Here is a 22,698-nt window from a genome sequence, read left to right as displayed (position 1 = left end):
TGGCTGTCAATGTGAGTTTATAGCAGCAGAGAAGGTAGGAAAGAGTAGTGAATTTTTGTAACTGTTAGTCATTTCTCAAACCTCTGTCTGCAGTGAAGGGTCAAGTCTGTAAAGAAGTTTGGAGCAGCCACTTTAAAAGGCAGGCAGGGCATTCCAAGCAGAGGGTTGTCGATACTGCTTTGATAAGGATATCATTGCAGAGGATCCCTAGTCAAGCCTTACCAACAGCACAATCCTAACCATATCTACTCAAAAGCATGTCCTGTTGAGTTCTAAGGGGCTTAGTCTCATAGTAAGTGTGTTTAGAATTGCAGCCTTCAGGGCATCCATCTTTACTCCTGAGAGCTCCCATCTAACATTTCCACAACACTAGGTTCCTTTCTTCCTACAATGGCCTTCTGATGTCCTGAGGGCACTTAAACCCTTATTGCCAGAAGCAAGTAGGCCAGATAAAATGTTCCTTACCTTGGCTCTCTAAGCAGGTGTGAAGGAATGTTCCTGTCACTTCAGCTAGACCTGGAAACACCCTCATTTTGCTAAGATTTCTATCTTAATTTCCATTCAGAGATTTTTTGTTTGTTTGAGTGGTATGCTCCAAGCAACTGTGGTTGATGCTTAATGTATTGTGCTTAATGACATCACTAGGGCTCACCCCATGACATCTCTAGGACATGCCCATGAAATCTCAGGGTTTGGGATGCTTCTGACCTGGCAACCCTGCTTTGGACTGACCCAACAAGGCTCTGCTTGTGTTCTTAACCTGTGACCCACCCAAACTGTATGCAGTCACCTAGCCATATATTGTGGCCTTCATGTCCTTGACAACCCCACCCTTCATAAAGGAAGATAATCAAGCCCCTGATAGACTACATGGCAGCTGTATGGTGTTCACCTCGACAAGCTGCAAATGAGGTACGTCTCATAGATTATATATTTTAATATATAGGCCACAAGTGACTGAATACGGCATTAAAACCAAGATAGCATTCCCTATATAACATACTACATTTCTAAAATCCTATTATATTCCAGTGACTAGTCAATAAAGAACAATTTTCAATAAAATGTGGGCGTGCTCCAATCCAGTTTTAAGTCTCATTAATTTCAAGTTGAAGTGTTAAGTATGTGCTCCCCCACTGAAAATAATGAGGCTTAAAAGTGTTTGCCTTTGGCTGAATTAAGCTCTTCCCAATGGCTATGAAGTAGCATGCTTGTGGTCAAGACATGGAGCTGTAATTGGTGTCAACACAAGTTCACTTTCCCCAAATAATTCCTTCAGTTGTTTTGCTTGTTCTAAAGAGCAACACTATAAAGGGCAAGTCTCCTTGGCAAGCAGCTTTCTTTTGTTTTACAGTTACTGCTCACAAAAGCTTTATGATTGATGGTCTTGGCGGCAATTGACTCCATTTTAGTTACAGAAGAAGAGGGAATAGCGGCTTTCTTCACCACACCCCAGATCAAGATATCACAACAAGACTTGTTTGCTTTCTGCTAGCATGAGATATACAGGAGAATTCCTGCTGTTTCTGAGCTTTGTTTATTATCCCAAATCGCAATTTGGTGTGGTTTCCCCTTGCATCACTGTAATACCACATAAACAAAAATCCAGTTTATGTTTGCTTTTGATTATTCAAAACACTTAGAGAGTACTTTCCATCCCATCAACTCAATTTAACACAATTTCATACTCATTATAATAGAAGCGTAACATTTTTTTACAATTGGGAAAATGAAGAAAGGGTTAAATAAAGGAAAATAATCTCTCCCAAATCACCCAGCACATTTTGCTTTCTTTTTGAGCCTAGTAGTTCTCCATGATTATATATGTATCTAATTTGTCTTTCTTTAAATGTGATAGATTACTGGAAGAGAAAGAAGGGTTATTACAAAAGGTTCTCCCCAAACTACAAGAAGACACAATCTCTTTGCTGGATCACACTCCTTGTAATCCAGCATTTCCTTTCCACCTTTAGCCAAAAAGATGCCTCTAGGAAGCTAAAAAAACTAAGGGATGAATGCAACAGCCTTCTGTTGCAGTTTGTCCCCAGCTTCCCAGATTCAGCTATATGCTGCCGCTCTGAACAGTGTGCCATTTCGAGACCATGGATAATGACAGCTAAGGAGACTTATCCTCTGTGAATTTGTCTAGAACATTTGTAGTCTTAGTAAGTGGAATACAACAACTTTATAACAGCTATTACTGTTTTCCCCTTTGAATTCACGGATGTAAGGTCAGGCCTAAGCTTAAAGGTCACCAATACATGGGTGGGTGCTATAATTTAAGGATATCCACACACAGGAATGTGTCCAAAAGAGGGCATCAGAGATGGTTAGAGGCCAGGAGTCTAAGTCCTATGAGGAAAGGTTGAAGGAATTGGTGATAGGTTTAGCCAGGAGAAAATTCAGAGGCAATATGATCGCTCTTCAGATATTTAAAGAAGGCTGCCATGTAGAAAATAAGCAAATTCTGCACAATAGTCATATTTAAATATCTGAAGGACTTCTTAGTTGTCTCTTCCCTTTCTTCTTCAGATGGAGCAAATTTGTTCTCAATTCTTCAGAGGATAGCACAAAAACCAACAGAAAGTGGATTTTGACTAAATGTTGGGAAAAGCTTCCTGCGGGTAAAACTGTTTGATAGTGTAAGATGGTAGATTCTCCTTCATTAGAGATTTTTAAGCAGGGATGCTATAGTAGTGGGTCTCTTGCATCAGCAGGAGGTTGGATTAGATTACTTTTGAGGTGTCTTTCATTTCTATGATTTTAATTACCAGAGTAGGATTAAGGCTTTTGACTCATCTTTATGAGACTGATGGGAAAGGAGTGGCTTGCTACAAGAACTTTATCAGAGGTTTGAGCCAGATGGTATGAAAGAAGGATACCTTTGGGGAGCCATACGCAGCCAGGGTCACACAGTAACTCACTGACATTATCCAATATCTTGAGTTCTAACATTTCCAAGCCTGCCATCCTCATTCAGTTGCAAGATTTTTAATTGCTATGTCTTGTTATTGACTGAGCATCTTTTAATCATTTCCTCATTTCTTCTTAGTACAAATGATTACAGCATGCATGTGTGTATAAGGTAAACAACCAAATAATTATTTTTAAAAATTGCTCCCAGGACGCAGAATCTCAAATCGAACTCTGATCAGGGGGCCATTCCACTCTCAGTACATTTCTGCTTCTGTTGCAGCTGGCCAGTTTAGAGATTTTCCACTGTGACCTTGTGAAGGACAACATCAACACTACACCATGGAAAGTGTGCAGGCTTCTAAAATAGTAAACACACCTGTTTGTTTCAAAGATTTGTGTCACTGAACTCCTGGGGTGTGGGTGGGGGACTGGAGAAGAGAAAGACACCCTGTACCTAAGGAAAACTGTTTGGGATCAGACAATTTTCTGGCCTTTCTCCTCCCTTTATTGTTTGAGGTTTCCTTGTCAGAGTCTACTTCTTCCTCTGCTTGTCAATTTTCCTCTGGGTGAGACTCAGCTCCAGCAGCTACATCCCTTTTCAGAAACTCCATTCAGCTGCAATTTCAGAGCCTCAAAAAATTATCATGGGATAATCTGTAAGGGGTGGGGAAACTTGGCCCTCCAGATGTTGCTGAATTACAACTCCCATCAGCCCCAGCAGGTATGGCCAATGGTCAGGGACGATGGGAGTTAGTTTGGAAAAAGTTCCCTGCTCCTGTTCTAAGACAAGAGACAACTTTTTTTTTTTACCTGAACATGGTATTGTTAGACTTTTAATTTCCCATGAGGTGGTGGTGAATACATGCTCATTGCTTTTGTTCTATCAGCTTTGGCCAAACAGGCTTTGCAGATATTCAAAGCACTACAGAAGCTACAATGGAATGTACCATTAGATGGAGTGCACCATGATGCTGTAGTGGAATAGTGTGAATGTAATGCAGCATGGGCAACAGTGCCCTTGTCGTATCATCTTCAGCTCTTTGGGGGGGGATTGTCTCCAGCCTAATCATTATCTCCCCTAGGGTGGCAAATGGAAGATACTGCTGTCATGCCAAAGGTCTTTTTAACCATACTCAAGTTGCAGTACTTCTTTTGGGTTCTATTTGGCAGTGAAATTTCACTTCATCTGGCATTCCAAGAATTGTGAGTAATCTTCCAAGCATGCCCTGGAAGGGGGCCATAGATCAGTGACAAAGCACATGTAGAGGGGCCCAAGTTCAAACCCAGTCTCATCCAATTAGCTGGGCTTCAGCATGAGACATGGAGAGCTGCTACCAGTTAGAGTAGTGGGCTGAACGTGAACTGATGGCAGAACTTCATGTTAGATTCATATGTTCAAGTTCCCTCTTTCCATTGCAGCCTCTGCATCTACCTAAAATGCCACTATTAAGGGCTTAAGGTCACTGCAGTGAGAACATAAAATTGGCAGGACCACCTGTATATCCATGGAAATACTTTAGACAGGCTTTTTGCTTCATGGCTATTTGGCTTTTGCCACATTTGGAGAGCTCTATGCAGGCAATAAGCATTCTAGACACCCACTAGTCAGACCACTTCTAGTTCAGATGTACAGAAATGATAACTCCAAATCCTCGTGATCACAGTATGAAGCCAATTAAAGAGAATTACTTGCCTATTCTGTAACTTATCACATCTCAAACTCTTGTAATGTTGGTTCATGCAACTTCTATTGGGTTGTATCTAGTCCTTCCCAGAGTAGACCTATTGAAGTTAATGAGCATGAAACTTAAGTCCATTAATTTCCACAGGTCTACTCTGAGTAGAATTTTGTTGGCTACAACCCAATGTTTTTACATCGGTCTACATTATCTTTGCCTGCAGCTGAATTAGAAACCAATCCTGTGTTTATGCAGCAATGGGCTTGACTAGGGATAGCCGACATGGTGCCCTCTAGATGTTGTTGGGCTCCAGATCCCATCATCCCGAGCCAGGATGGCCAATGGTCAGGGATGATGTAGTCTAACAACATCTAGATGGCACCACATTGGCTCTGCCTGGGCTTCATCATGCTTCAATCAACCAGTCAATGCTCACTGGGTTTATTGGCATGCTTTTCTCCTCTGTCCTTCTGATGAGGTCTTATTGATCTGCCACCCTCATAGACAGCCCTTTACAATGTTTTCTTATTCCTCCTATGGTTGGTAGCACCTCTGTTGCCCAAATTCACATTGTGCATTTGTACCATTATACAAGGAATAGATGCACTAACACTCAAACGATAAAGTAGTCCTATCTCTGAATGCAAAGACTTTCTGTGTTATCCAGAATGTGAAAATGCACCAGAGGAAAAGTACAAGGAAGCTCAAGAGAACAGAGCAGCTCAGTCATCACAAAAGCAATCACTTTTAGAGTATCATTAAGTCAATAGTTTCGCATAGCAGTCAATTTATATTGTACCATGTGGGCCTCATCTGAAAGTGCACCCTAGAAACAGATACCAACATGGCTATTGTGATTGCACATAACAGGGGAAGATCCAGAACTGGTGGACAAGTTGTCCTTCAGGTAACCCTAGAACACAGTTTGAAAACCACCCCTCTAAAAATAATGTAAATAGAACAACCTTTTACATCAGATAACCCTAAATCTATCCTAAAGACGATGACCACAATCAAGTGCATTCTTATGCACACTTGAGTCACATTGACTTAACTCTGCCCCTTTCCTATGATCCTAAACCATATGTCCACTCATATACCCTTTGCTCTTGCGAACGGTCTACACAAACATTAGAATCAAAGAGTCCCTGAATCAGTACACATGGGCATAATAATGTAAAGTAAGATGTGACTAAGTCCCATTAGAAACAATGGGTCTTCAGCAGGGCTGAAATCAAGGCTTGTCATCATCACTGGGCACCTGCCAAAGCAGACACACTTGCAGAGGCCCCACTGCTGACCTCTGGAGCCTTCTGACCTTGCTCCTCCTCCCTGTTGTTTTTGCCTGTCCTTTCTGAGCACATGAGTAGTGATCATAGTGAGGAGACAGAGTTGCACCCTGTCGGCCAGCTGGGCAGACTGGACTCAGAGGAAGAGGGCAAGCAAATGGGCATTGGTTGCTGTGGGAAGGCGGTGGCCTCATTCAGACAGGAGAAGTGTCCACTAAGCACATCTTCCCAATGCACCCTCCCCCACCAAATCACACCCACCTGGAACCAACACTGGCCTACATTACTGAACTGTGTGATTCCCATTGATTTATACCATGAAGACTATCCCATGTCACTGAAGTTCTCTAACAGTCTCAGTAAGAAACCAAAGGCTTGACAATCCAATATTACTGACTGTAATAAAAAAATAAGAATTTTTATCTTCATTTGTTTTAGCTTATTTCAAATATACTAAGCTGAGCTGAAGTCTACAAATGCTAATTTCTGCTCCTCAGGCTATCTTAACCAGCCGATAAACCACTGTTTAATAGGGCTGTGCAGATAAGGCATATTAACAGTTTTTTCCCTCAGAATTTAGATAAATCTGCAGCATATGCTTTGTGTCCTGATTCCCATATGTTATAGAGATTGTTAAATTGATGGGCCAGAGTGATTTACAAGGAAATAATTCCAGCAACAGAAGCTCTGCTGATGTTATAAACCATCCGAGCTGTCATCAACTGTATTGCAGGAAGAAACTGTAAATAATTTCAAGATGTCACTGATTTCCTACCCCTGGGGTTTCACTCTTTTTCACAGGTTGTGTCTATATATGAGGCCCAAACTAGACATGATGGTTATGAGGGATGTGTAGATAGCAGTTCCACATATCCCCAGTAATAGCACGTCATGTTTGAGCCATGCTGTCATTGCGCTCTCAGAATGTTATGGGTTTTGCTCAGTTTTGCCACCGTCTGCAGCAAGCGTGGGTAATCCTTGAAGCTCAGCAACAGATGGAGGGCCAACTCCCATCAACCCCAGTAAGAATGGCCAATGGTCAGGGATTATGGGGGTTCAGCAACATCTGGAGGATCAAAGGCTCCTCACACCTGCTGTTGAGGATGGTAAAACTGAGCAGGTGTCATCACATGTCTTCTTTTACTAAACGTTACTGGGGTCATTCAGGGGGGAGAAGTGGGGCTACCAACGGCACCTACGGGGCAGGACTTTGGAGCAGAAGCACAAGCCCCTAATCAGCAGAATGAGTTGATGGCTTACCAGATTTTGATGTTTGTTTTATTAATTAATTAATTAATTAAACTTCTATTCCAACCTTCCTCCCAGAAGGAGCCCAGGGCAGGAAACAAAGAAGAAAACACTAAAAACATCTTAAAACACATCAAAAACAAAACATCTTAAAAACACTTTTCAACCAAAACATCTTCCAAAAAAAAATTTTTTTTTTTAAAAAACAATCTTTTAAAACATCTTAAAAAGCAATTCCAAAACAGATGCAAACTGGGACAAGTTCTAAGGCTTATTGAAAGAGGAAGGTCATCAGTAGGTGCCAAAAACATAACAGATGGTGCCTGTCTAATATTTAAGGACAGGGACTTCCAAAGGGTAGGTGCCACAACACTAATGGTCTGCTTCCTATGTTGTGCAGAACGGACCTCCTGATAAGATGGTATCTGCAGGAGCCCCTCACCTGAGAGCGAGGTGATCGACTAGGTAAGACAGTCTTTCAGGTATCCTAGTCCCAAGCTGTGTAAGGCTTTGTACACCAAACCAGCACCTTGAAGTTGGCCCAGCAGCTAATGGGTAGCCATTGCAATTCTTTCAACAGTGGGGTAACATGTTGATGATATCCTGCCCCATTGAGCAGTCACCAGCTGAGGTTACCAGTGCATAGACAACAGTGGTCAGGCTATCCTGGCCCCAAAACAGCTGCAACTGTGTTACCAGCCGAAGTTGGTAAAAGACACTCCTAGCCATTGAGGTCACCTGGGCCTCTATCAACAAAGATGGATCCAGAAGCACCCCCAGACTATAAACCTGCTGTTTCAGAGGGAGTATGACCCCATCCAAAGCAGGCAATTGTCCAATTATATGGACTCAGGAACTACCTACCAAGGCTGGCCCCAGGCATGCCAGGGTCCTTGGGCATCAGCTTGCCCCGGCCCCCAGCATGTGCACATGTGTGTTTGTGCCCCCCATGCCCGCACCTACCTGCATCCACTCCCCTTTCCCCCACCCCCACCTACCTGTATGCACTTCCCCTTGAGCTACAGGTGTCCCTCCACTCCCCTTCCACGATCCGCAGCAACAGTTGCGGATCGCAGGGCAGGAGGTTTGCCTGCCCACCATTTCCCTCGCCCCACCTACCTGTCTCCTGTCTTTTAGCATTGCCAGTAACCAAGATGGTGCACACAGTTTCCCTAAGGGATGAAGCGAATCTCTGCCATCAACCAAGATGGCGACAGGGGCTTCAGCACCTTAGGGAAACGTCGGCCGCCATCTTCATTAAGGGCAATGCTAAAAGGCAGGAGACAGGTAGGTGGGGCGAGGGAATAGAGGGGAGGCAGAAGTTCCTGCCCTGCAATCCGCGGCTCTTGCCGCGGATTGCAGAAGGGTAGCGGAGGGGGCCCCTGTAGCTCCAGGGGCCCTAGGGCCGGTGCCCCACCTGGCTGCCCTTTAGAACTGGCCCTGCTACCTACCCACAGTGCCTCCATCTTGCTAGGATTCAGATTCAGTTTATTGGCCCTCATCTAGCCTTCCACCAAGTCCAGACCTTGCATGGCCTCTCTCAATTCAGATGTTAGAGAAACAGAGCTGACTATCATCAGCGTACTGCTGACTCTTTACCCCATATCTCCTGATGACCACTCCCAACGGTTTCATATAGATGTTAAACAGCATTGGGGGCAAGATGGTACAAGGAGTAAGTGAAAAAATACACTTTACCATTTAAAGAAGCCTCCCATATAAGATCATGAAGTCTAGAAGGAGTGGTCCTGTCAGGCCATTAAGATCAAAAGGCAGCCATATCAGGCAGCAGATGATGGGGGAGGGGGGCAGGCAGCAGTGGCAAGGGGTTTGACATATGTGTGTGTACCATGTGGCTTGCCCTGCCATGTGGCATGCTGTCCTTGGATGCCATGGAAGATGCTGTCCCATCACTAGTGCTGAAGTAAGATTCAAATCAATTCTGGATAAATCCTATAGAATGGGGAGGGGCATCATGTCCTTTGCTCCAGAGAGCAAAATGTCTTAGGGCGACTGGCCCCAAGTCTAAGGACACAAGAAAAGTCTGCTAGATCAGGCCAATGACCCATCTAGTTCAGCATTCTGTTCTCACAATGGCCAAACAGATGCCTATGGGAACCCCACAAGAAACAGCACAATAGCATTCTTCCCATTTATGATTCCCAGAAGCTGACATTCAGAGACATACTGCCTACAACAGTGGAGGGAGAGCATGGCCTTATCTGCCTTGAATTTGTCTAATCCTCTTTTAAAGCCATCCACATTGGTGGCCATCACTGCCTCCTGTGGGAGCAAATTCCATAGTTTTAACTATACACTGTGTGAAGTACATTCTTTTGTCTGTCCTGAATCTTCCAACATTCAGTTTCATTAGTTGTCCACAAGTTCTAGTGTTATAGGAATGGGAGAAAAGCTTTTCTCTATTCACTTTCTTCATGCCATGCAGTCTCCAAAATTACTGAACTGCACCACTGGGGGCAAAAAGCAGCCAGGTCAGACCCTGGCCAAGGGCCCTGCGGCCCACAGGGGCCCCTGAAGGGCCTCTCATTAGGGTGGGGGAGTAGCACCCCCCTTTCGCAATCTGCGGCAGGGTCCCTGCTGCAGATTGCAGGGAGAGAGCTTCCAGGCCTCCCACTCGTTCGCTCGCTCCACCTACCTCTCTCTCCTGTCTTTTGCTGCTGCACACGCTGCAGCAGGACGCAGGAGAGAGGTAGGTGGAACAGGCAGGAGCCACGCACCTAGGGCAGGCTGATGCCCAAGGGCCCAGTCATACCTGGATGCGGGCATGTGGGTGCTGGGGCACCGGCATGCTTGGTGCCGGCCCTGACTGGGGGCATCCACATGCCCCTCATAACATCTAGTAGTAGACACTAGACAGGCCTGACATCACCAAAATTTCACCTAATGCAAAATGAAACAAAATTAACTTCGGAGTTTTCCTCAGGTGAAACGTTTGATTAATGTAATTTGATTATGATTAATGTAATTTCTCAGGATGGAGGTTCTACAAACAATGTCACTGGAATTTTGCCCAATACAGATTTTGAAACAATTGTGAGATTCCTCCTCATGAGAAATATCTGAGGAATTTAGAGGGCAGTTAAAATAGTTTGAATTACACTAATGGAATTTTTAGGGGGTGGACTGACTTTATAAGCTTCTGGATAGAAGACCTCCTCAGAAACCTGCTCTAAAGTCCAGAAGGAAGAGCAACATACAAGCACAATAAATAATACATATTAGATCTTCAATGGAGGCCTTTCCTTCCATGCCACCACCATTTGAGGCTATGTTGGCAGCCATGAGGGGGCAGGTCGTTCTTTGAGGTATTGCCATTGTTTTGAAAACCCCACTCTCATCTGATCCATTTAGTCCAGTTTTTGGACAGCTTCAAGACAGATCCCCAAAGGCTGTTGGAGCAGTATTATGATGTGTGCCTCTGTGGGTTTTTAAAATCAGTACTGTGCTGTTTCTTTTATGTCCGTTTCATTTCATCGTTTTAATGGGTTACTTTTTTGGGGTGGGGGGATCTAAATTTCTTATCTGCTCAAGCTCAGAAGTCTACAAATTTTGGCTGACCTTAGTAAATTTGTGCTCACTGCTGACACTAACCCTCCCACAAGGGGAAAGGGTAGACTAAGGTCTAGGACATCATACCAAGTTTCAGATGTGCTCCAAGTGACTCCGAGGATGAGTGCAACTGGAAGCCCCTTCCTCCCCAACTCTGAGCTGAGTGCGCCTTGAGAACTAGTTCCCTCCTATCCAGCTTCAGACTCTCAGAAAGAAACAAGAGATTGTATTCAATGTAGAGCTATATGTCAGTGTCCCATAATCACAAGGATTACCACTAGTGCAATGGGAATTCCCCCCTCTTTTTCCCCACACCCCCTAAATCTGTTGTAGAGCTCTCCCAACCCTCTGGCGCAGATTTGGGGAGGGCACAGAGTATATACAGGGGAGGAGAGGAGGGAAGTCCCATTGTGCTATAGGTAATCCCTGTGCTGAAGGGACAAGTTAATAGAAGACTGCCCAAGATATATAGGTGCAAGGAGATATTGGGGAATTTCACAGAATCATAGAACAGTAGAGTTGGAAGGGGCCTATAAGGCCATCAAGTCCAACCCCCTGCTCAGTGCAGTAATCCAAACCAAATCATTCTTGACAGGTGGCTGTCCAGCTGCCTCTTGATTTTGCCAGATTAAGGCAGCAATCCTGTACCCATTTACCTGGGAATATGCCCTATTTAATGGAAAAAACATATGATAAGGAATGTAATTAGTGATTATTTGGCAACTGGGATAGCACCACTGACTCCCTCCCCCCAAAAAGAAGTGAAGAATTCCATGTGCTAGAAATCTAGTTTATTGTAGGTCCAACATAAACATTCCTTCTTCAACATGTTTTTAATGACTATTCTAACATCCAAAGTATAACTCTTGTGCAATTGTGAGCCTTGGTGTGAGTTCACCACATGGATCAAGTTGAGATATAAGTGGAATAATGAATGAATGAACAGATAAGCCAGGTAGAACCGTTGGTGAGAGTGTTGTGCTAAGAATGCTGTGTCTATTGGTTTGAGCCTCACAGTAGCCACCCATTAAGGAAGGGCCATAGCTCAGTAGCAGAGCATCTGTTTTGCATGTCAAAGGTCCCAGATACAATCCTTGGTGTCTTCAGATAGAGCTTGGAATGGTCCTGCCTGAAGAGCCACAGGAAAGCCACTGTCAGTCAGTGTACACAATAGTGAGCAAGACGGACCAATGGCCTGACTCAGTATAAGACAGCTTCCTACGTCCCTGTGTATGTTTCATTACTGAGTGAGGCCATCTTACTTCTTTATTTAGGGGAGGGACTGTAGTTCAGCAGTGGTAGCACACATGTTCTGCATGCAGAAGACCCCAGGTTCTTGGCATCTCCATGGTTTTTAAAAATTATTTATTTTTTAAATTATACATACACAGGGCTCCCAGTGGTCTCCTATCCAAATTACTTACAGGAGTATCCCTGGCATCTCCTGTTAAAAGAATCCAACAGGAAGTCTAGGCCAGGTGAACAAATAATCTAATCTGGTGTAAAGTATCTTCCCATGTTCCTTTGTAATTTTATGAGTGTAAAATGTAAATCATTAAATGAGAATTATGACAACAGTAATACAGATTATAGGGGGGGAAGCATGTTCTTCTCTCCTTTCCCTTCCTTTCATACATGCAGTCAATGGTTCTCATGCCTAGTTCACCACTTCTTTTCTCTCTCTCTCTCTCTCCCCCTCCCCCTCCCCCTCCTTCTCCTTCTCCTTCTCCCTCTCTCCCTCCCTCTCCCTCTCCCTAAATAGGAAGTTTCCTTTTAATGTCAAAGACTCTTTGGGTTAACCTTGAGTATAATTAATCTCCTTTGTCCTAAATGCTCATTTGAAAGACTTGTCCAAGCATAAGAAAAAGGAAATTTAGGCAGAAATGTCAGAGCAGAAAAAGATAAAATGAACTACAATGTAATTATTTAAATTATTCCCCCATCCCCTCCAAATGAAACCAAAAGCCTAGAGCTTTTGGGGTACCAAATCAATAGGTCAGAATTTTTACCATGTATTTTTTGTTTATCACCCGTAAATATAATTCAGTAATGTAACCATGGGAGGATAAAACCTGACCCATGTGTGTAAGGAGCTATAGAGGCTAAGTCAAATCTTAGTCCCCAAGATTCAATAATCTTGGCCCAGCTAGCTACATCCAGTGAGAACCAACCAGCCTGCCCCCCCCTCACTCAGTGAAAACGCACACACAATGAGCATGGCTAGTAAGTACCATCACAACATTTCACAAAGTCAAAGCTTGTGCATGTCAGCAGGTGCCAACGACTGCCTAACTTGGGCTGGGCTGGGGAACCTGTGGTCCTCCAGATATTGTTGGACTACAATTCCTATCACTCCTGGCCATTGGCCAAGCTGGCTGCAGCTGATGGAATTTGGAGTCAAATAACTTCAGGGAGGTCACACATTCCCTATCCCTGCAGTAAGGGGCTGGGAGGCACCATGCCCAGGCTTTTCTCAGAGCCAATACATGTCAGTGTTGTAGTGGTCAGAGCCAGCGTGCTGTGGTTGTTAGCGTGTTGGACTGGGAGACCAGGGTTCAAATCCCCATTCAGCCATAAACTCATTGGGTGAGCTTGGGCCACTGTCTCTAACTTCTTTGGAGGAAAGGTGGGATTTATTATCATCATCATCAACAACAATAGATCTTTACCTATGTGCTTATAGAAATTGTGTGCTTTGTTGTAGCATTTGCTGCAAAGATGCAGAGCAATATAATTTAATTTAGGTTTGCTTAAATTTCATTCCTCCTGGGCAATTTTGTTTTAATTCCCTTTGTTCTGGATTTTCAGGTTCTAGTAAAAAGCAGGAGAGGCATGCGTGTGTGTCAAGATTCAGAAGAAGGCTCAAAGGCATGCACTTGTACATAGCCCACACTTAATGCAGGAAGGCGAAAGCATGCATTGATTGTACATTGTTCCATGTAATTGTAGACAACAGTCACATGGTGCAAACAAGATGTGACATGGGATATAGTTTGTTAAAGTGTTAATAGCAGCCATTGGAAGATGGGTCATATCAAGGCTGCAGCACTGGAAATGAGGAATTCTTCCGTTTCCCCTGTACTGTTTCTCCAAGTACCCCCATCCCCAAGGCTGCTGTTTGGCATAAGGCAAAACATATAAGGATCATATAGGTACCTATAATTTTGCTTCGTATCCACAGGGCAAATGACAGCCTCAGGAGGGCAATTCAGATCAGAAACATGGAACAAATGGCACAGGTTAACCTACCTCCACCAGTGTCATGGCTCCTGATCTAAATTATGTGGGACCTCCACAAGCTGCTATTAACACTTTATTAAAAAACAGGAGAGCCTGTTCATGGATCTCCCAGACTTGCTTTTCAGTGTGTAGAACCAGTGAGTTGGTCACATACAAGAGAATAACGTGTGGTCTGGAGCATGGTATGGAGGAGGGCACTTTTGCCTGCTCCTCCTAAATGGTGTCCCTAGGCTGGCTAAGGTGGGGTATTCTTGGAAGGGGGAGCTATTGAACAAGAGGAGGCCTTGAGAAGATGACGAGTGTGCCCAAGTGCTTGAGACAGTAATTATATTGACTTGCAGGGGCATTGTTAGGGGAAGCCTAAAGTTTTCTGTGGTGCATCCCAGATCAGGAGTCTCTTCCCTCCTTTTTTCCAAATTAAAATTTCTTTTTACTTTTCATTAAAGGGTGGCTTGCCACACTAGACTGAATGCAATGTTGGTAAAAGGCCAGCCAGTCACCTGCCATCTTAATTTTCCCAGAGGCACGTTTTGTAGTTTTAATATTTGCATAAATGCTTTTAACTGATGTTAATACTATATTTGTATTTTATTGTAACCCACCCTAGCAAAGGGCAGGTAAGAAATGTAATAAATAATAATAAGCAGCACTGGAATTTATATACTGCTGGATTGTAAAAGAACCTTTAAGTGGTTTACAAGAAACATTAAAATGATCAATAAAACAGTTAAAAACAAGTCATTAAAACATTTTAAAAAACAATTAATACAGCAGTAAACTAAATAGAGATTAGAATGTATTAGCATCTACATGTCAGGATAGGCTTGCTTACACAGAAATGTTTTAAGCAGGTGCCAAAAACTACAGTGAAGGTGCCTGTCTGATGTCAATAGGCAGGGAGTGTGCTGCCACATTAAAAGAACAATTTCTTACAAGTGCGAAATGAGTATTGTGCGGCACCTGTAACAGGGCCAATTCCATAGATCAAAGTGGTTGAGTGGGCACATATGGGCAAGAAAACTGGTCCAAAGCTGTTAAGGTCTTTATATACCAATAGCAACACCTTGAATTTAGCATAGTAACAAATTGGTAACCAGTGCAGATCTCTGACAGGGTCTCACTCCCGGCAGCAACCATGGTGCAGCATTCTGCAGCAGCTTGCGGTAAAGCACCACACAAAGTGCATTGCTATAATCTAGTCTTGAAATCACCAATGCCTAGACTACTGTAGTTAAGCTCTCCCAGTCCAGCAATGGTCATAACTGTCCCACCAGGCACACCTGGTAAAAGGTACTTCTGTTGCCAACAGATTGTGAGTAGAGTGGAGGGCACAATCCATAGATTGTACTGGGTGAGCCCAGAAAATCTTGGTAACATGCCATCCCATAAGTCCCAACAGGCAGGGTTTATTTCTTGCTCCTCTGAAAGTCAGCCTAAAATTGTATCTATACATACAAATCAGTATATGCAAATTTGCACCATAGGATTTTGCCCTGAGTCTTTTAAATACCTAGCAATGGCCTTGTTGACTTCTACAGTAATAAACACACTTGTAAAGCTATTCATTGCAGGAGTACAATGCACCCTATATTAATAACAGCCATGCACATCCTGGCTAAACTCCCAAGGTTTAAATAAAGGGGAATATAATGTGAAATGTATTCAAAGTCATTTTCACATTATTCTGGTGTTCTGGTATGGGAGTTGTTGTCCTCCCATTGAACTCAGTATCCACATTTTGTAAAACAGAGGTGGGCAAAAGGTAGGTTATGATGTCCAGGTTGATCTCTGGGTAATTTGTAGTAGATTGGCAAGGGTTCTGATTCCCAATTATATGCCAACAGCAACAACACAAAGGCTGCACCTAAATTAGGCTTTATAAACTAAGAAGGGGGGGATCCAGGAGTGGATTTTTGTGTGAAAGGATGATGACCTCAGTTTGGTATCAGAGTGGGGGGCAATCCTGGGCTAAGCATCATGCTCAGATGTGTCTTGTTCTTTAATACTAAATATATGCTGCTGCTCCCGTTCCCCCCCTACACTATTTTACACTTGGCTCCTGTTGGTGGAGGGTCTACTAAAAAGCAAATTAGATCCTGCAAACCTGAAGCCTGCCTTACCCCTGCTATTAATGTTAGAATAATCAAGTCTTAAAATTCTGCAGCTGCCCCATATCTGAAGGTCATCTACTCCAACCTTTGCCTGTGTTCAGTCATACCACTAGGTGGTCATTCAAAGCACTGCAGAGAGGCAAAGCAAATTTCAATCTATTTCCTGTAGGGCCCAACAAAACAAAAATGTTGACTATATGGAGGATGAATCAAACCCGCAAGAAAGCCACTGCTGGAACAAAAGCGGCTGGGATGTTTGGAGAATGGGAGGGAGGATGCAAGTTTAAATAGGAAGTATCTGTGCACATGAGACAGCGTCAACGAAACAGAAACAGCTGCGCCTGAGCTTCTCCCATTTCAAATCTGGGGAAAACCTCCCCCAAGGAAAGAACAAAGACTTTGCCTCTTTGCATGAACCAAAGCAAGGGCAAACAAAAGGTATGAAGTGTGGAGAGCGAGCACCTCCCACTCTCCAAAGACATCCAACAGCAGAAACGCCCAAAGACAGAGCAGTAGCAATGCAACCTATGGCCCTCTAGATGTTGTTGGACACCAGCTCCCATCTGCCCCAGCTGGGCCAATGATCAAGAAAGACAGGAGTTGTAGCCCAATGACATCTGGAGGGCCTCAGCTTCTCCATTCTTGCCTTAAGATGAACCATTTTAAAAAAAAAGTGAAAAGAGTTCTTTTAAGTAATAGCAATCACAAGAAGCGATTGGGTTTGAGTAATTCCACCGGATACTAAGTGGTTATTTACATCTTAGATATGACTTTGTTCCTCTTTGTATTTTCCCCCTTTGCAGCAATTCTTTCTCCCCTATATATGTGGTCTCTTTTCCTGGATCTCACCTTGGGAAACACTCCCACCCCACCCCCACCCCATTATGGCAAAGGCTAAGGGATACTGAAGGACACTGCCTTCCAGAAAGGCCTCCCCAGCCAATTATTTCCACCCTGGAGGACCCAGGTCTTTACTCAAAATCTTAGAACTATCGTTTTTGTTCTGCTTTCACTGAGATGATTGAAAGAGCTACAGTAACATCATAACTCAGTGTTATGAGCACTGCCACTGGGGATCCAGCAGCACAAAGCCTGCAGAAGCATAGCCCTTCCCCTGTCCCCCCTTCCACACCTCCTGACCGTCTGGTGGATGTTTCTTCAGGCAGGAGAATCTGAAGGGACCAGTTATCAATCTACTGGATGCCACGCAGAAAAGCAAGTCAAAAAAAGAAAGACCCGCAACCATAACTTAGAGAAGGACCTTAGGGGAAGGGCTGTGTATCTCAGAGGTAGAGCATCAGCTTTGCATGCAAAAAAAGGCCCAGGTTTAATCTTCTGCCTCACCAGATAGCTTAGGGCTGGGAGCACCCCCTGTCTGAAACCCTGGAGAGGTGCTGCCAGTCAGTGTAGACAAAAACAAGCTCCTTGGACCAATGGTCTGACTCGATATGAAGCTGTCTCCTCCGCTCCATCACATTCTGCTGAAAAGGGCCCTTAGGATGGTTTTGTCGACTTAAGTCACAAACCTGGATGGGTGAAGCAGTCAAAAAGAGAGAAATAACAGGAGGGGGTGGCTCTTTGGACCCTGGCTATGGGGATAGGACAGGGGCAGGGAGTTCTGTGCCCCTCCAAAGGGACTCCAGCTCCATCAGCCCCAGTCACCATGGCCAATGGTCGGGGACAATTATCTCCTTATTCATTGTTGGAGTCCACCTCAGCATGGACCCAAGAAGGGCCCATCTGGATCAAGCCACAGGCCCTGCTAGTCCCTGATCATCTTCTTCTCACAGTGGCCAGCCCGGTACTTCCAAGAAGCTGGCAAACAGGTCTGCGACAGAACCCCTTTGCGCTTGTCACATGTGGTCAACCCATTCGCCTGCCATTCACAGACAGTTGTGACTTACTTGTCCAACACGGGAAGCGAAGAAGAAAAGCGGCAGGAGATATCAGGCTGTGTTTAGCTAAGTCCTACTCAGAGCTGAAATTAATAAACCTAAGTTAGTTGGCGTCTATTAACGCCAGGTGAGCTAGGAGGCCTACCCCCTAAAATTTTCTACCCACCTATTCCTTTTTTTACACACACAAAATCGTTAAGTTTAATACAGAAATCCCCCCTACTGTTTGGATGCCCCTCTGAACTTTTAGGCTGGCGAGGGGCCTGGCAATGAATACCACCCGGTGTAGTTAAAACCCGTCCCTTACTCTCTCTCTTACCCCCCCCCATCTTCGATTCAGTCTCTTTTCCTCTGCGGAGCCAGCCTTTCCCAGCCGAAGGCCAGCAGAGAGTAAAAGAAGCTCCGCTCCACCTCCGCCCCCCAATTACCCCCAGCCGCGTTCCCCAAGCGCACGGCAAGATCAACTGCGGCAAGACAGTCTCGGCATAACAAACAGCGCAGTGTCAGAGATTAGCGAAGGCTGGCCCCTCTGTTGGAGGGCGAGCAGCGCTGTGCCAGCCGCCGAGATCCCTTCGAGAGGAAAGCACATCCCCACCACCACCAAAGAATCCTAGGAACCAGAGTTGCTTAAGGCTGCTGGGGTTGTAACCCTGTGCGGCGCGTGAACTACTGTTCCCAAAATTCTTGGGAGAGGGATGTGCTTTAAATGTATGGTATGCAGGCAGGCAAAGAGAAAGGAGAAAAGTTGGCACTGCAGTCCGTCGGGTCACATTTGGAGCCCATCATCCCCTCTGTTTGTGGGGATGGTCTCTCTCTCTCTCTCTCTCTCTCTCTCACACACACACACACACACACACACCACAGCACTCCCGTCCTTAGTCCAACAGGCTGCCCCGCCTAGAGGACAGCAAACTCTTTGCCCCATAAAATTGGCAACTCGTTAAGATGACACTTCGGGCGCGGAGGATTCAAGGCCTGGTGAGGTTCCCTAGCGCTGCGTGGGTGCGCGCACGGGGCGCGGACGGAAGGGAAACGGGACATATTCGACCTCTCACGCATCCCCCCACCATCCCTCCTTAGTCCGCGAAAGAAACCACAAACTAGAATTGGCTTCGAAAACGGGTCAGGGGGCGATCTATCGAAAGGAAAATGCAGGGAAGGGGTCGAAGGGACAATTATCCCACGCCCCTCCCCCGGAATGCGAAAGAGGCAAGCTCTGATCAAGGAAACCCCGCGTCTTAAGTTCGAGGAAGGGCTTCCCTCTTCTCTGGGGCAACTCGTTCTCCAGGGATCGAGCGATCCGAGCATCGCAGCCCCGAAGAGTTTCCTCAAGTCCCAGAGAACCGCCGAAGAATGACTCGTGCGGGGAAGCGCCTTGACCGGCGCCCGGCGAGAAGTCACCTTCAGGCGCTGGGGGCAGCTCCTCGGCTCCAGGGAGGCGCTCTCCAGAAGCTCCTTCTGGACTCTGGAATCGGTCTCTTTCCCACCCAGCCGCTCCTCCCCGGCAGCCAGGTCGCCGCAGCGGAGTTGTGCGCCTTACCTGCGTGGCTCATCTTCCGGAGTCTCCCCCAAGTCGCCGCTCTCTCTCTCTCTCTCGCTTCCCGTCTCGCCTCCCCGTCTTCAAATCATGTTCCCGGCCAGGCGATCAGAGTGGCTCCCTAAGCCGAAGCCCCCGGGCGGCTAAAATTCAAGTCGGGGCATAGGTGGGTGGATGGGAAACCGGGAGAGCAAATCTGCTCAGCCAAGTTTCGTGGGGGGGCAGAAAGCGACACGAGTAGTAGAAGTAGCGGCGGCGGCGGCAGGAACGCCCCCCCTCTCTCTTCCCAAAAGTATCCGGAGGAACCCTTTCGGGCAGGCTGGCTCGGCCAGGCGGTGGCGACAGCAGCGGGGGGCGGTCAGTGCTGCGGGGAGCCGTCGTCGCCCTGCCCCATCGCCGCTATCAGCTTGTTGCAGCTGGAAGGTCCCCACCACTTGCTGGTCGCTGTGAGATGCCCAGGGCGGCTGCTGCTGCTGCTGCTGCTGCTGCTGGCCTCCTCCGCCTCCTCCGGCAGGCAGGCATTTCCCTTCCTTCCCTGCAGAGGAAGCCCTTTTGCTCACACAGGGATTGAAAAGCAGCAAAGAAAAGGGAGGGGGTGAGCGCGAGCACCAATGCCAAAACAAGCGGAGATTTAAAGAGACAGCGGCTGCCGCTTCCCTCAGACTCCGAAAACCACGCGGCGCGGAGAGGGAGAGAATGGGAGGAAACGGAACCCCTTACCGTCCGCCACTGCTTGTAGAGAATGAGAAGTTTAACGCAAGCAGAAAGGAATTGTGTGTGTGGTTACCCCCCCCCGCGCAGACGTCTGTTTTAGGATTGGCCCGTGGAACTCACTGCAGCAGGATTGTTATTATTATTACTAAGAAGCTAGGGGAAATAGCTGGAGGAGGGGATCTAGACATGGTGGTCAGCCACCGGCAGCAGCCCAAAGTGTAAACTGGGTCTTCAAATTAGACAATACGCCCGTGCCTATCTGACAAAGATTCCTCTTTGTGTGTGTGTGAGGGAGAGAGAGGCTGTAGCATATATAGACTCACTCATATATCTTCACACTCTTATTCTTTTCTCCCTGTCCGACTTTTACCTGATGACTTATCTGTTGTGGCACTCCTCCCACATTTTCACACATACCACACACACTGACGGGTTTATCAGAAAGCAGTAGGGGATAGCACTTTAGTAGGATTTTCACTCATCATCATCACAGGCGTGAAATCCCCACGCCCACTCAAACCAGCCACTTGTATCTGATTTTCCCTTCTGCTAAGGAATATGGCAGTTCGCCTCTGCAATTCTAGAGGCGCGCTACCATGCAGTCCTCAAACAGAGGACTCCCATTTCGCTTCAGTTGCATGTAGGTTCGTAAACTGCGATGCCGAAGCAATCTAATTAAGGCGTCCTCTTCAGGCCGCTGACTCCTAGAACAGCCTCATTAAAGTCACTTCGTTGATTCCTGACCCAATACGCACTCTCGTGTGAACATGCTTCTTTTTAGAGGCGTCCCCCTGTCATTCTTCTAGAACAAGCCTCCTGTATCCCGATCCTGCCCCTGTTTACGCCCCGCACTCAGTTCAATGGGTTTTACTCCCAGGTAAGCGCATAATAAGCGATTGCAGCCCAATTCCCGGGCCAGTGTTTGTAAGGACTGCAGCCTTTCAGAGCGTTTAGGATCTCAGCTTAAATTGGAATTCACAACCGGAGGGTAAAAAGCCGAAGAAGAGACGCGAAGGACGCGCGAGTCGTCGCCCTCCTCCCTCTATAGTTAATGGTGGGAAGGGGGGGAGTTCGAGAGACAAGTCCAGGGTCCCGAGCCGGAGGTGCTTGACTGCTGGTGGAAACGGGGTGGGGGTAAAGAAGCTTAACTTTACCCCCTTTTCTTTTGCCCAGATGGAGAGAGCCCCTTGGGCAAGGGCGGGCATCCGCTTCAAGGAGAGCGGCAGCCTCGTCCCGTTGGGCTCCAACCTCTGCGCCCCTCGCCCGCGGGATTTACCTGAAAGCCGATCTCTCTCCTCCAGCTCCCGAGGTGAAGGGCCAGACTGGAAACAGCTGGGTCAAGAGGAGTGCCTCCCTTGGAGAGAACTGCTTCCTTCTGCCCCTTTCAACCTCGGGAAGGGCGAGCGAAGCGTTTTAAAGCTCACTTTGGGGCGATCCCCGCCCCCCTGCCCCTCTCCTTTTTCCCGCACTCCTTTCCGAGCTCGGGGAGTTACGAGCTTAGGGAGGATTGCATAATTGCCTCCTCCTCTCATCATTCAGTTTCACTAATAATCTAGACTAGAGACTGTCAATCCGGTCGTTGCTCTTGCCCATTTTACAGAATCGCGAGCTGAGGCGGAGGGCGTTTCTAGACTCTGACGGGAGGCGAGATGAAAGCGAGTCTTCTCCGACGCCTTCTGCACTGCATTTCCCTAGTCACTTTCCATACAGCCCAAACCCGATCTTTTGACGCAGGTTTGTGGCGCAAGACAATCAACTACAATGGCTCAACTTGGTTGTGTAGGTATGTTACTGAAGCCCACCCGAACACAGTGACAGTCTGGAAGCCCTTCAGTTGCCTCATGAAATGTTCTTTGGGAGTCCCTCCAACGAAGAAGGGATTGGCACGTGCAGGCGACAGCCCTGTCCCCTGAGTAAGTGGTTAAGAGGCTGCGATTCTATACCCGCTTACCCTGGAGAAAGTCCCATTGAACTCCGTGCGAATTACTTCTGAGTAGACCTGCACAGTCTGGCGTTGTGCAGGAACGGATATTGCTGACAAGCGTTGTGTTTTGTGGTGAAAAAACAAAAGCTCTGCCCGCGCTGTGTTTTGAACTAACAGTGTTTCTCAACCTTTTTTTATTTTTTTGTTGCTGGACTACAACTCCCATTAGCCCCAGTCAGCATGGCCAATGGTCAGGAATTATGGGAACTGTAGTCCAGCAACAACAACAAAATAAAAGGTTGAGAAAGGAGAGTAGTCGTCCACACAGAAAAAATGGATCTGTGTGATCTATGTACGCATTAACACCATGGGATGTACACAACCTATCTCTGGAAGGCAAAAAGTGGGCATCATTCTTGTTCATTGGGGCATTCCCTCATTGGGGCAAATTACCAATATCCAGTCTCAGTTCCCCATCTAAAAAGGGGGTTAATTATGCTAATAGCAAAGATAAATAGGGTAGAAATATTAAAGAGCCAATGGTCATACCCTTCAAAGGAATGCCTGCTATTGGA

The 22,698-nt window shown here is 46.1% G+C and overlaps 1 protein-coding gene across 11 annotated transcripts in view; it reads right to left on the bottom strand.

Moving 5' to 3' along the window:
- Positions 1-21,671, bottom strand: part of FGD5 (FYVE, RhoGEF and PH domain containing 5) — a 295,580-nt gene extending 273,909 nt beyond the window's left edge. For 4 of the 11 annotated variants that reach the window (XR_009761505.1, XR_009761506.1, XM_061618445.1 and 1 more), the window contains exon 1: positions 19,489-20,141. Coding sequence is in view for 7 of the 11 variants with exons in the window: in XM_061618445.1 (XP_061474429.1) it covers positions 19,489-19,501 (13 nt within the window). In the remaining 4 variants the exon portion in view is untranslated. Of the gene's footprint in view, positions 1-19,488; positions 20,146-21,475 lie in introns of those variants that run through there. The other 7 variants (XR_009761508.1, XM_061618446.1, XM_061618447.1 and 4 more) reach the window with 5 other exon arrangements.
- Between the last annotated feature and the right edge of the window lie 1,027 nt (positions 21,672-22,698).

The sequence above is a fragment of the Rhineura floridana genome, chromosome 3 (genome assembly GCF_030035675.1).
Source record: "Rhineura floridana isolate rRhiFlo1 chromosome 3, rRhiFlo1.hap2, whole genome shotgun sequence".
NCBI classification, from domain to species: Eukaryota; Metazoa; Chordata; class Lepidosauria; order Squamata; family Rhineuridae; genus Rhineura; species Rhineura floridana.
This window is presented reverse-complemented; position numbering and strand designations above follow the sequence as displayed.